Source organism: Oncorhynchus mykiss, chromosome 12, assembly GCF_013265735.2.
Source record: "Oncorhynchus mykiss isolate Arlee chromosome 12, USDA_OmykA_1.1, whole genome shotgun sequence".
Lineage (NCBI taxonomy): Eukaryota > Metazoa > Chordata > Actinopteri > Salmoniformes > Salmonidae > Oncorhynchus > Oncorhynchus mykiss.
In genome coordinates, this window is record NC_048576.1 from 7,259,713 (window position 1) to 7,271,764 (window position 12,052).

At 40.8% G+C, this 12,052-nt stretch overlaps 1 protein-coding gene across 6 annotated transcripts in view; it reads left to right on the forward strand.

Annotated features, from left to right (window-relative positions):
- The window catches only part of LOC110536882 (ras-related protein Rab-27B-like), a 101,879-nt gene that overhangs the window by 67,585 nt on the left and 22,242 nt on the right, over positions 1 to 12,052 (forward strand). For all 6 annotated transcript variants that reach the window (XM_036936784.1, XM_036936789.1, XM_036936785.1 and 3 more), the window contains one exon: positions 7,135 to 7,220. In XM_036936784.1, the coding sequence (XP_036792679.1) occupies positions 7,135 to 7,220 (86 nt within the window). The remainder of the gene's footprint in view (positions 1 to 7,134; positions 7,221 to 12,052) is intronic.

A 12,052-nucleotide genomic window follows, 5' to 3' on the forward strand; every position in this document is an offset into this window, starting at 1 on the left:
GTCATTACGGTACTCTTCATTAAGTTACGGTACTCTTCATTACATTACGGTACTCTTCATTACATTACGGTACTCTTCATTAAGTTACGGTACTCTTCATTAAGTTACGGTACTCTTCATTACATTACGGTACTCTTCATTACATTACGGTACTCTTCATTATGTTACGGTTCTCTTCATTACATTACGGTACTCTTCATTAAGTTACGGTACTCTTCATTACATTACGGTACTCTTCATTACATTACGGTACTCTTCATTATGTTACGGTTCTCTTCATTACATTACGGTACTCTTCATTATGTTACGGTTCTCTTCATTAAGTTACGGTACCCTTCATTACATTACGGTACTCTTCATTAAGTTACGGTACTCTTCATTATGTTACAGTTCTCTTCATTAAGTTACGGTACTCTTCATTACATTACGGTACTCTTCATTACATTACGGTACTCTTCATTATGTTACGGTTCTCTTCATTACATTACGGTACTCTTCATTATGTTACGGTTCTCTTCATTAAGTTACGGTACCCTTCATTACATTACGGTACTCTTCATTAAGTTACGGTACTCTTCATTATGTTACAGTTCTCTTCATTAAGTTACGGTACTCTTCATTACATTACGGTACTCTTCATTACATTACGGTACTCTTCATTACATTACGGTACTCTTCATTACATTGCATAACATTTTTTCCTATCTCACAACTCTCATTTTTGGACGAGACTGACTTTAAGACCAGAATTATCCTATGTACACTTTATAGTCAATTTCGACAGTATAATAAATGTTTCTGACATATCTATGCCTTTCTCAAAACGAGAGGTTGCTGTTTTAGGGCAGGGGGGGTGGAGCGTGGAGAATCGGTTTGCAGTCAGTCGCTTTCTCTAAGATTCATCCGTGTTAAACTGAGTTACTGGGCTGTTTATAGATGGCCAGAGGAGAGGATGGGTAGCTGTATAGTTGAATTAATGGGAGAGGATAAACCTCTGAGAGGAGGGGAAGGGTAGCTGTATAGTTGAATTAATGGGAGAGGATTAACCTCTGAGAGGAGAGGAAGGGTAGCTGTATAGTTGAATTAATGGGAGAAGATAAACCTCTGAGAGGAGGGGAAGGGTAGATCAACCAGTAGGACCACCAATGAGACTTAATCTGGTATACATCAACCAGTAGGACCACCAATGAGACTTAATCTGGTATACAACCAGTAGGACCACCAATGAGACTGTATCCTGTGATGCAGAAGCAAAGTGGATAATGACGCTGCTTTTGCATACAGTACCTCAGTGATGGCTTGATGATAGCTCATTGATGCATCTCCTGCAGACAGACACAGACCACAGCATATGGGTTCTAACTAGAGGTCGACCGATTATGATTTTTCAAAGCCGATACCGATACCGATTATTGGATTCGGATTAATCGGCTGATTTTTATTGCTATTTTTGCAATAATGACAATGACAACAATATTGAATGAACAATGAACACTTTTGTTTTAACTTTATATAATACATAAATAAAATCAATTTAGTCTCAAATAAATAATGAAACATGTTCAATTTGGTTTAAATAATGCAAAAACAAAGTGTTGGAGAAGAAAGTAAAAGTACAATATGTGTCATGTGTTGTGGAAGAATCAGAATTTGTTGGTAACATATGTGAGATGTTTTATATTCATCATATGTTTGTAAATTACTTCTCATCAAGAATGTTATTTTTGTATAATACTGTGGCAGGGTTGCAGTATCTGTTCTATGTCAAGACTAAGTTGTTTGGGCTAGAGAGAGGGGAGAGGTCAAAGTATCATCATGTGTAAACATATATTTTGCTCCACTGTGTCTGTGTCCTTACTTTTCCCATCGGGGAAAGGAGGATGGCAGTGTCTGGAATCATTCTATCCTCTCCGTGAGTTTGTCCAGGATTGGTTGTATTTAGAGTTGGTTGTATCTAAATGACAATTTGATAAATGCCTGTTGATATGGAGGGTTGGTTTATGGTTCTGGGGTTTGAGTAAGGAGACAAAGCTGAACGATGAATTATGCCGATGCTGTCTTATCCTGTGTGTGTCTTTGCTATAAAGGACCTCATTTGAAATGTGGAAGGGGCTCTCAGAGAATTCATGGTTAGACACTGAATCGATCTGAGAGTCACAGGGTTGTGATAGAGCTCATATAATGAAAGATGGACTTTGATAACTAACTCTGACTTGTGTTGTGGTTTGCTCCCATGATTTGGTAAATAGAGGAAATTTCCACGACACATGTAAAAAAGCTAACGTTTCAGTTCCCTACTCAGAACATGAGAACATATGAAAGCTGGTGGTTCCTTTTAACATGAGTCGTCAATATTCCCAGTTAAGAAGTTTTAGGTAGTTATTATAGGAATTATAGGACTATTTCTATCTTTCTATACCATTTGTATTTCCTATTCCTTTGACTATTGGATGTTCTTATAGGCACTTTAGTATTGCCTGCCTAATCTCAGGAGTTGATTGGCTTGAAGTCATAAACAGCGCTGTGCTTCAAGCATTGCTAAGAGCTGCTGGCAAACGCAGGAAAGTGCTGTTTGAATGAATGCTTACGAGCCTGCTGCTGCCTACCACCGCTCAGTCAGACTGCTCTATCAAATATCAAATCATAGACTTAATTATAATATAATAAACACACAGAAATACGTGCCTTAGGTCATTAATATGGTCAAATCCAGAAACGATAATTTAAAAAACAAAACATTTATTATTTCAGTGAAATACGGAACCGCTCCGTATTTTATCTAACGGGTGGCATCCATAAGTCTAAATATTCCTGTTACATTGTACAACCTTCAATGTTATTTCATAATTATGTAAATTTCGGGCAAATGAATTACGTTTTTTGTTAGAAAGAAATGGTCTTCACAGAGTTCGCAACGAGCCAGGCGGCCCAAACTGCTGCATATACCCTGACTCTGCTTGAAGTGACACAATTTGCCTAGTTAATATTGCCTGCTAACATGCATTTCATTTAACTAAATATGCAGGTTTCAAAAAATATACTTCTGTGTATTGATTTTAAGAAAGGTGTAACGGATGTGAAACGGCTAGCTTAGTTAGCGTGGGTGCTAAATAGCGTTTCAATCAGTGACGTCACTTGCTCTGAGACCTTGAAGTAGTAGTTCCCCTTGCTCTGCAAGGGCCGCGGCTTTTGTGGAGCGATGGGTAACGACGCTTCGTAGGTGTCAGTTGTTGATGTGTGCAGAAGATCCCTGGTTCGCGCCCGGGTATGGGCGAGGGGACGGTCTAAACTTGTACTGTTACATTGGTGCCGTGACCCGGATTACTGGTTGCTGCGGAAAAAGGAGGAAGGTCAAAACGGATGTAACGGATGTGAAACGGCTAGCTTAGTTAGCGTGGGCGCTAAATAGCATTTCAATCAGTGACGTCACTTGCTCTGAGACCTTGAAGTAGTAGTTCCCCTTGCTCTGCAAGGGCCGCGGCTTTTGTGGAGCGATGGGTGACGCTTCGTAGGTGTCAGTTGTTGATGTGTGCAGAAGGTCCCTGGTTCGCGCCCGGGTATGGGTGAGGGGACGGTCTAAACTTGTACTGTTACAAAGGCATTGATGTTTATGGTTTGGTACATTTGTACATTGATTGTGTTTTTTTCGCGAATGTGCTTTTGTTAAATCATCATCCGTTTGGCGAAGTTGAAGTAGGCTGAGATTTGATTATAAATGAACAGGCACCGCATTGATTATATGCAACGCTAAATGCTAATATCTTTGTAATGTCCATGAATGCGAAATACCCGAACTTGGTCCTCGGGAACACCAAGGTGTGTACTTATTTTTCTCTGCCTTAACACTGCACAGCCGATTCTAACGAATTGCAAAAATCGCTGAAGTTGGAGACTTTTATCTCCCTCACCAACTTCAAACATCTGCTTATCTGAGCAGCTAACCGATCGCTGCAGCTGTACAAAATACAGCTGTACAAAAAATAGCCCACCCAATTTACCTACCTCATCCCCATACTGTTTTTATTTATTTACTTTTCTGCTCTTTTGCACACCAGTATCTCTATCTGTACATGACCATCTGATCATTTATCACTCCAGTGTTAATCTGCTAAATGGAAATTATTCTCCTACCTCCTCATGCCTTTTGCACACAATGTATATAGACTCTCTTTTTTTTCTACTGTGTCATTGACTTGTCTATTGTTTACTCCATGTGTAACTCTGTGTTGTCTGTTCACACTGCTATGCTTTATCTTGGCCAGGTCGCAGTTGTAAATGAGAACTTGTTCTCAACTAGCCTACCTGGTTAAATAAAGGTGTTCTCAACTAGCCTACCTGGTTAAATAAAGGTGAAATAAATAAATAAATAAAACATAATCAACTAATCATCAAGCTATGATAATTTCAATCAGCTGTGTAATGTTAGGGGGGGATAACATTTAAAAAAAAAAGCACTATTTTGGGGTCCCGAGGACCTAGTTTGGGAAACGCTGGGCTAGTTGTCACTAAAGCATGTTATTACTATCTCTAGTGCTCATAGGGCCAAAAGTAGGCGAATGGAAAGAAAATGAATTTTAGTCAATATTTAGTCTTACGATTTTCCTTCCCTCACCACTGCACAGTTCCTATCCTCCCATGTTCCTATCCCCCCATGTTCCTATTCTTCCATGTCCCTATCCTCCCATGTCCCTATCCTCCCATTTACCTATTCTCCCATTTACCTATTCTCCCATGTTCCTATTCTCCCATGTTCCTATCCTCCCATGTTCCTATTCTCCCATGTTCCTATTCTACCATGTTCCTAGTCTCCCATGTTCCTATCCTCCCATGTTCCTATTGTCCCATGTTTATATTCTCCCATGCTCCTATTCTCCCATGTTCCTATCCTCCCATGTTCCTATTCTCCCATGTTCCTATTCTGCCATGTTCCTATTCTCCCATGCACCTATTCTCCTAATCTCCCATGTTCCTATTCTCCCATGCACCTATTCTCCCATGCTCCTATTCTCCCATGCACCTATTCTCCTATTCTCCCATGTTCCTATTCTCCCATGCACCTATTCTCCTATTCTCCCATGTTCCTGTTCTCCCATGTTCCTATTCTCCCATGTTCCTATTCTCCCATGTTCCTATTCTCCCATGCACCTATTCTCCCATGCACCTATTCTCCTATTCTCCCATGTTCCTATTCTCCTATGCACCTATTCTCCTATTCTCCCATGCACCTATTCTCTTATTCTCCCATGTTCCTATTCTCCCATGCACCTATTCTCCCATGTTACTATTCTCACCTGTTCCTATTCTCCTATGCACCTATTATCCCATGTACCTATTCTCCCATGCTCCTATTCTCCCATGCACATATTATCCCATGTACCTATTCTCCCATGCACCTATTCTCCCATGTACCTATTCTCCCATGCACCTATTCTCCCATGCACCTATTCTCCCATGCACCTATTCTCCCATGTACCTATCCTCCCATGTTCCTATTCTCCCATGCACCTATTCTCCCATGTACCTATTCTCCCATGCACCTATTCTCCCATGTTCCTATTCTCCCATGTACCTATTCTCCCATGCACCTATTTTTCCATGTACCTATTCTCCCATGTTCCAATTCTCCCATGTTCCTATTCTCCCATGTACCTATTCTCCCATGCACCTATTCTCCCATGTTCCTATTCTCCCATGTTCCAATTCTCCCATGCACCTATTCTCCCATGTTCCTATTCTCCCATGTACCTATTCTCCCATGCACCTATTCTCCCATGCACCTATTCTCCCATGTTCCTTTTCTCCCATGCTCCTATCCTCCCATGCACCTATTCTCCCATGTACATATTCTCCCATGTTCCTATCCTGCCATGTTCCTATTCTCCCATGTCCCTATTCTCCCATGTCCCTATTCTCCCATGTCCCTATTCTCCCATGTTCCTATTCTCCCATGTTCATATTCTCCCATGTCCCTATTCTCCCATGTTCCTATTCTCCCATGTTCCTATTCTCCCATGTCCCTATTCTCCCATGTTCCTATTCTCCCATGTCCCTATAACGCTGCTACTCATTCACTTACTATGAGCATGTTTATTGTATCTGTTCATGTCTGTTGTATCTGTTCATGTCTGTTGTATCTGTTCATGTTGGTTTTATCTGTTCATGTTGGTTTTATCTGTTCATGTTGGTTTTTGTTACAGTATTTTCTTTGGATTCTGCAGCCAAATAATTTCCTCCCCAGGATTATACTGTTTTAGTAGTCTCTGTTGTTCCTTTTCTGATAACAGTACCAGTGAGATGTCTAAACACAGTTTGTTTCCTTTCTGTTTACAAAGCTAGGCGCCTGAGTAGCTTAGCGCTGTAAATTTAGTGACTTAGCTAACGTAGATCTGTCGATTTAGTGACTTAGCTAACTTAGATCTGTCGATTTAGTGACTTAGCTAACGTAGATCTGTCGATTTAGCGGTTTAGCTAACGTAGATCTGTAGATTTAGCGGTTTAGCTAACGTAGATCTGTAGATTTAGCGGTTTAGCTAACGTAGAACTGTCGATTTGTGTGTTGGGTGTGTGTTCCTCACCCTGTGTGTGTCAGGGTGTTTCTCACCCTGTGTGTGTCAGGGTGTGTGTTTCTCACCCTGTGTGTGTCAGGGTGTGTGCTTCTCACCCTGTGTGTGTCGGGTGTGCTTCTCACCCTGTGTGTGTCAGGGTGTGTGTTCCTCACCCTGTGTGTGTCGGGTGTGCTTCTCACCCTGTGTGTGTCGGGGTGTGTGTTTCTCACCCTGTGTGTGTCGGGTGTGCTTCTCACCCTGTGTGTGTCGGGTGTGCTTCTCACCCTGTGTGTGTCGGTGAGTGTTCCTCACCCTGTGTGTGTTGGGTGTGTGTTCCTCACCCTGTGTGTGTCGGTGTGTGTTTCTCACCCTGTGTGTGTCAGGGTGTGTGTTCCTCACCCTGTGTGTGTCAGGGTGTGTGTTCCTCACCCTGTGTGTGTCGGTGTGTTTCTCACCCTGTATGTGTTGGTTGTGTTCCTCACCCTGTGTGTGTCGGGTGTGTTCCTCACCCTGTGTGTGTCGGGTGTGTTCCTCACCCTGTGTGTGTCGGGTGTGTTCCTCACCCTGTATGTGCCCATGTGTGTTTCAGGTATACACAGCGTCGGGCCCCAATGGAACCACAGGGAAGACCTTTAAAGTTCACCTCCAGCTCTGGGATACAGCTGGACAGGAGAGGTACTGGAACTGCATCCTCATGCATGTACATGTAGCTCATAAAATGTTACAAATGTGCCTATAATGCATTATAAAGATAGGGTGGTCGTAGGAATACCCTATCTTACCTAGCTTCGCTTGACATGAAAGCGTTGATGAAACCACTGCTGCCATTCAGTTGTGTAGCTTGATGTTTTGTTTCAACTACTGTATATCTCAAGCTCTCACAACGGTATCACTCCCCACTTACCTTGTGAGAATGACCCTTGTAGTTCTGCAAGGCCTTAACAAGCCTTAACAAGTCTTAACAAGCCTCAACAAGCCTCAACAAGTCTTAACAAGCCTGAACAATGAGGCGTCTACACAGCATCTTAACAACTTTTGTTATTTACCCAGTCAGATATAGAGGAGTTATTTACCCAGTCAGATATAGAGGAGTTATTAACCCAGTCAGATATAGAGGGGTTATTTACCCAGTCAGTTATAGAGGAGTTATTTACCCAGTCAGATATAGAGGAGTTATTAACCCAGTCAGATATAGAGGAGTTATTAACCCAGTCAGATATAGAGGGGTTATTTACCCAGTCAGTTATAGAGGAGTTATTTACCCAGTCAGTTATAGAGGAGTTATTTACCCAGTCAGTTATAGAGGAGTTATTTACCCAGTCAGAGGAGTTATTAACCCAGTCAGATATAGAGGAGTTATTTACCCAGTCAGATATAGAGGAGTTATTAACCCAGTCAGATATAGAGGGGTTATATTTACCCAGTCAGAGGAGTTATTAACCCAGTCAGATATAGAGGAGTTATTTACCCAGTCAGATATAGAGGAGTTATTAACCCAGTCAGATATAGAGGGGTTATATTTACCCAGTCAGATATAGAGGAGTTATTAACCCAGTCAGAAGAGTTATTTACCCAGTCAGATATAGAGGAGTTATTAACCCAGTCAGATATAGAGGAGTTATTTACCCAGTCAGATATAGAGGAGTTATTTACCCAGTCAGATATAGAGGAGTTATTTACCCAGTCAGAGGGGTTATTTACCCAGTCAGATATAGAGGGGTTATTTACCCAGTCAGATATAGAGGAGTTATTTGCCCAGTCAGATATAGAGGGGTTATTTACCCAGTCAGTTATAGAGGAGTTATTTACCCAGTCAGATATAGAGGGGTTATTTACCCAGTCAGATATAGAGGAGTTATTTACCCAGTCAGATATAGAAGAGTTATTTACCCAGTCAGAGGAGTTATTTACCCAGTCAGATATAGAGGAGTTATTTACCTAGTCAGAGGAGTTATTAACCCAGTCAGATATAGATTAGTCATTTACCCAGTCAGATATAGAGGAGTTATTTGCCCAGTCAGATATAGAGGGGTTATTTACCCAGTCAGCTATAGAGGAGTTATTAACCCAGTCAGATATAGAGGAGTTATTTACCCAGTCAGAGGTGTTATTTACCCAGTCAGATATAGAGTAGTTATTTACCTAGTCAGAGGAGTTATTAACCCAGTCAAATATAGAGGGGTTATTTACCTAGTCAGATGAGTTATTAACCCAGTCAGATATAGAGGGGTTATTTACCTAGTCAGATATAGAGGAGTTATTTACCCAGTCAGATATAGAGGAGTAATTTACCCAGTCAGATAAAGAGGAGTTATTTACCCAGTCAGTTATAGAGGAGTTATTTACCCAGTCAGATACAGAGGAGTTATTAACCCAGTCAGATATAGAGGAGTTATTAACCCAGTCAGATATAGAGGAGTTATTTACCCAGTCAGATATAGAGGAGTTATTTACCCAGTCAGATATAGAGGAGTTATTTACCCAGTCAGAGGGGTTATTTACCCAGTCAGATATAGAGGGGTTATTTACCCAGTCAGATATAGAGGAGTTATTTACCCAGTCCGAGTGGTTATTTACCCAGTCAGATATAGAGGGGTTATTAACCTAGTCAGATATAGAGGAGTTATTTACCCAGTCAGATGAGTTATTTACCCAGGAGTTATTAACCCAGTCAGATAAAGAGTAGTTATTTACCTAGTCAGAGGAGTTATTAACCCAGTCAGATATAGAGGGGTTATTTACCTAGTCAGATATAGAGGAGTTATTAACCCAGTCATATATAGAGGAGTTATTTACCCAGTCCGAGGGGTTATTTACCCAGTCAGATATAGAGGAGTTATTTACCCAGTCAGATGAGTTATTTAGAGGAGTTATTAACCCAGTCAGATATAGAGTAGTTATTTACCTAGTCAGAGGAGTTATTAACCCAGTCAGATATAGAGGGGTTATTTACCTAGTCAGATATAGAGGGGTTATTTACCCAGTCAGATATAGAGGAGTTATTTACCCAGTCAGATAAAGAGGAGTTATTTACCCAGTCAGATATAGAGGAGTTATTAACCCAGTCAGATATAGAGGAGTAATTTACCCAGTCAGATATAGAGGGGTTATTTACCCAGTCAGATATAGAGGGGTTATTAACCTTGTCAGATATAGAGGAGTTATTTACCCAGTCAGATGAGTTATTTAGAGGAGTTATTAACCCAGTCAGATATAGAGTAGTTATTTACCTAGTCAGAGGAGTTATTAACCCAGTCAGATATAGAGGGGTTATTTACCTAGTCAGATATAGAGGGGTTATTTACCCAGTCAGATATAGAGGAGTTATTTACCCAGTCAGATAAAGAGGAGTTATTTACCCAGTCAGATATAGAGGAGTTATTAACCCAGTCAGATATAGAGGAGTTATTTACCCAGTCAGATATAGAGGGGTTATTTACCCAGTCAGATATAGAGGGGTTATTTACCCAGTCAGATATAGAGGAGTTATTTACCCAGTCAGATATAGAGGAGTTATTAACCCAGTCAGATATAGAGGAGTTATTTACCCAGTCAGATATAGAGGGGTTATTTACCCAGTCAGATATAGAGGGGTTATTTACCCAGTCAGATATAGAGGAGTTATTTACCCAGTCAGATATAGAGGAGTTATTTACCCAGTCAGATATAGGAGTTATTAACCCAGTCAGATATAGAGGAGTTATTAACCCAGTAAGATATAGGAGTTATTTACCCAGTAAGATATAGGAGTTATTTACCCAGTCAGATATAGAGGAGTTATTTACCCAGTCAGATATAGAGGAGTTATTAACCCAGTAAGATATAGGAGTTATTTACCCAGTCAAATATAGAGGAGTTATTCACCCAGTCAGATATAGAGGAGTTATTAACCCAGTCAGATATATAGGGGTTATTAACCCAGTCAGATATAGAGGAGTTATTAACCCAGTCAGATATAGAGGAGTTATTCACCCAGTCAGATATAGAGGAGTTATTAACCCAGTCAGAGGAGTTATATACCCAGTCAGATATAAAGGGGTTATTAACCCAGTCAGATATAGAGGGGTTATTGACCTAGTCAGAGGGGTTATTAACCCTGTCAGATATAGAGGAGTTATTTACCCAGTCAGAGGAGTTATTTACCCAGTCAGATATAGAGGAGTTATTCACCCAGTCAGATATAGAGGAGTTATTTACCCAGTCAGAGGGGTTATTAACCCAGTCAGATATAGACGGGTTATTAACCTAGTCAGATATAGAGGAGTTATTAACCTAGTCAGATATAGAGGAGTTATTTACCCAGTCAGATTAGTTATTTAGATGAGTTATTAACCCAGTCAGATATAGAGTAGTTATTTACCTAGTCAGAGGGGTTATTAACCCAGTCAGATAGTGTAGAGACAAAAGGGATTTAGTCAAATTGTATGCAGTCCCTTTTCCTTTCTTTCTGTTCCACCAAATGTTTTTATATAGACTCCTGGTAGTGTTACAAGGGCCACGTTTGATTGCGAAATGTTCTCAAACGTTGCAACTAGAAATGCCATGAATAGAGATGACGTTATTCCTTATCTGAACGTTCCAAAAACATTGCGTCCTGCTGAACACGCCCCAGGTTGTTAGTTATAGCTGGCTAAACAAATGGTTAACCGTCTGGTTTGTAAGTAGTCTAGTTTTAGAAGAAACCGCGATATGCTTGATGAATGTAAAATGCGGCCCGCCAATGCACGATAGAAAGAAAGAAAACCGTAGCGCTGGTCTTCTGGGTCATATCTTTTGAACGGTAATATTTCAAGCCGTTTTCTCGGAGGAAAAGAGTGAGACTTGGCTACGTTGGTTACAGAACCTGGCTATGGAATGCAGTGAGGAAAGTGGGAGGGTTTGAACAAGACTACAAATTCTAAGACGGCCTATTTTTCTATACTCAAGAGAGAGAAAAACACGTAGCTAGACTGTTGATTTAATATTAAACTCAATGCTGCTATTGTTTTTAATTTCTGATAGCAGCTTGTGTTTCTTAACCAGGCAAAGGGTAGGAAACTAGAAAGGCTGGTGGTGACTTGTCCGCTACGGGGAAGCAAGAGAGTCGCCTGCGCGATGTGTATAATCGGGGCCGGAGCGGAGCCTATCTGCCTGTCTAACCACACTCATCGCTTGCTCCCCAGCAGCTCACCAGCTGATGTCGACTGTGTGTGCAGGGTGAGGCGTCCACTGCTGAACAGAACAGCGCTGCGCATCAGTGCTGCTAATATTAATTGTGCTTATCACGGAAAATATCTTTAAAAAAACTATTGTCCAGTCCACTTCTAGTCAGATTTTAGTCAGAGATAATTTTGTCTCGTCTCGTTTTAGTCAACTGAAATGAAAAATATTTTTCGATTAGTTCTACTTTTATTTAGTCAGTTAAACTATCGGCAATTCCCACTGAAAAATAGGTATTTTACGTATATTTTTGTCACTATTTTGTTGACAAAATGAACACTGGCTCCATCTCCTTGAACCTCCTCTCA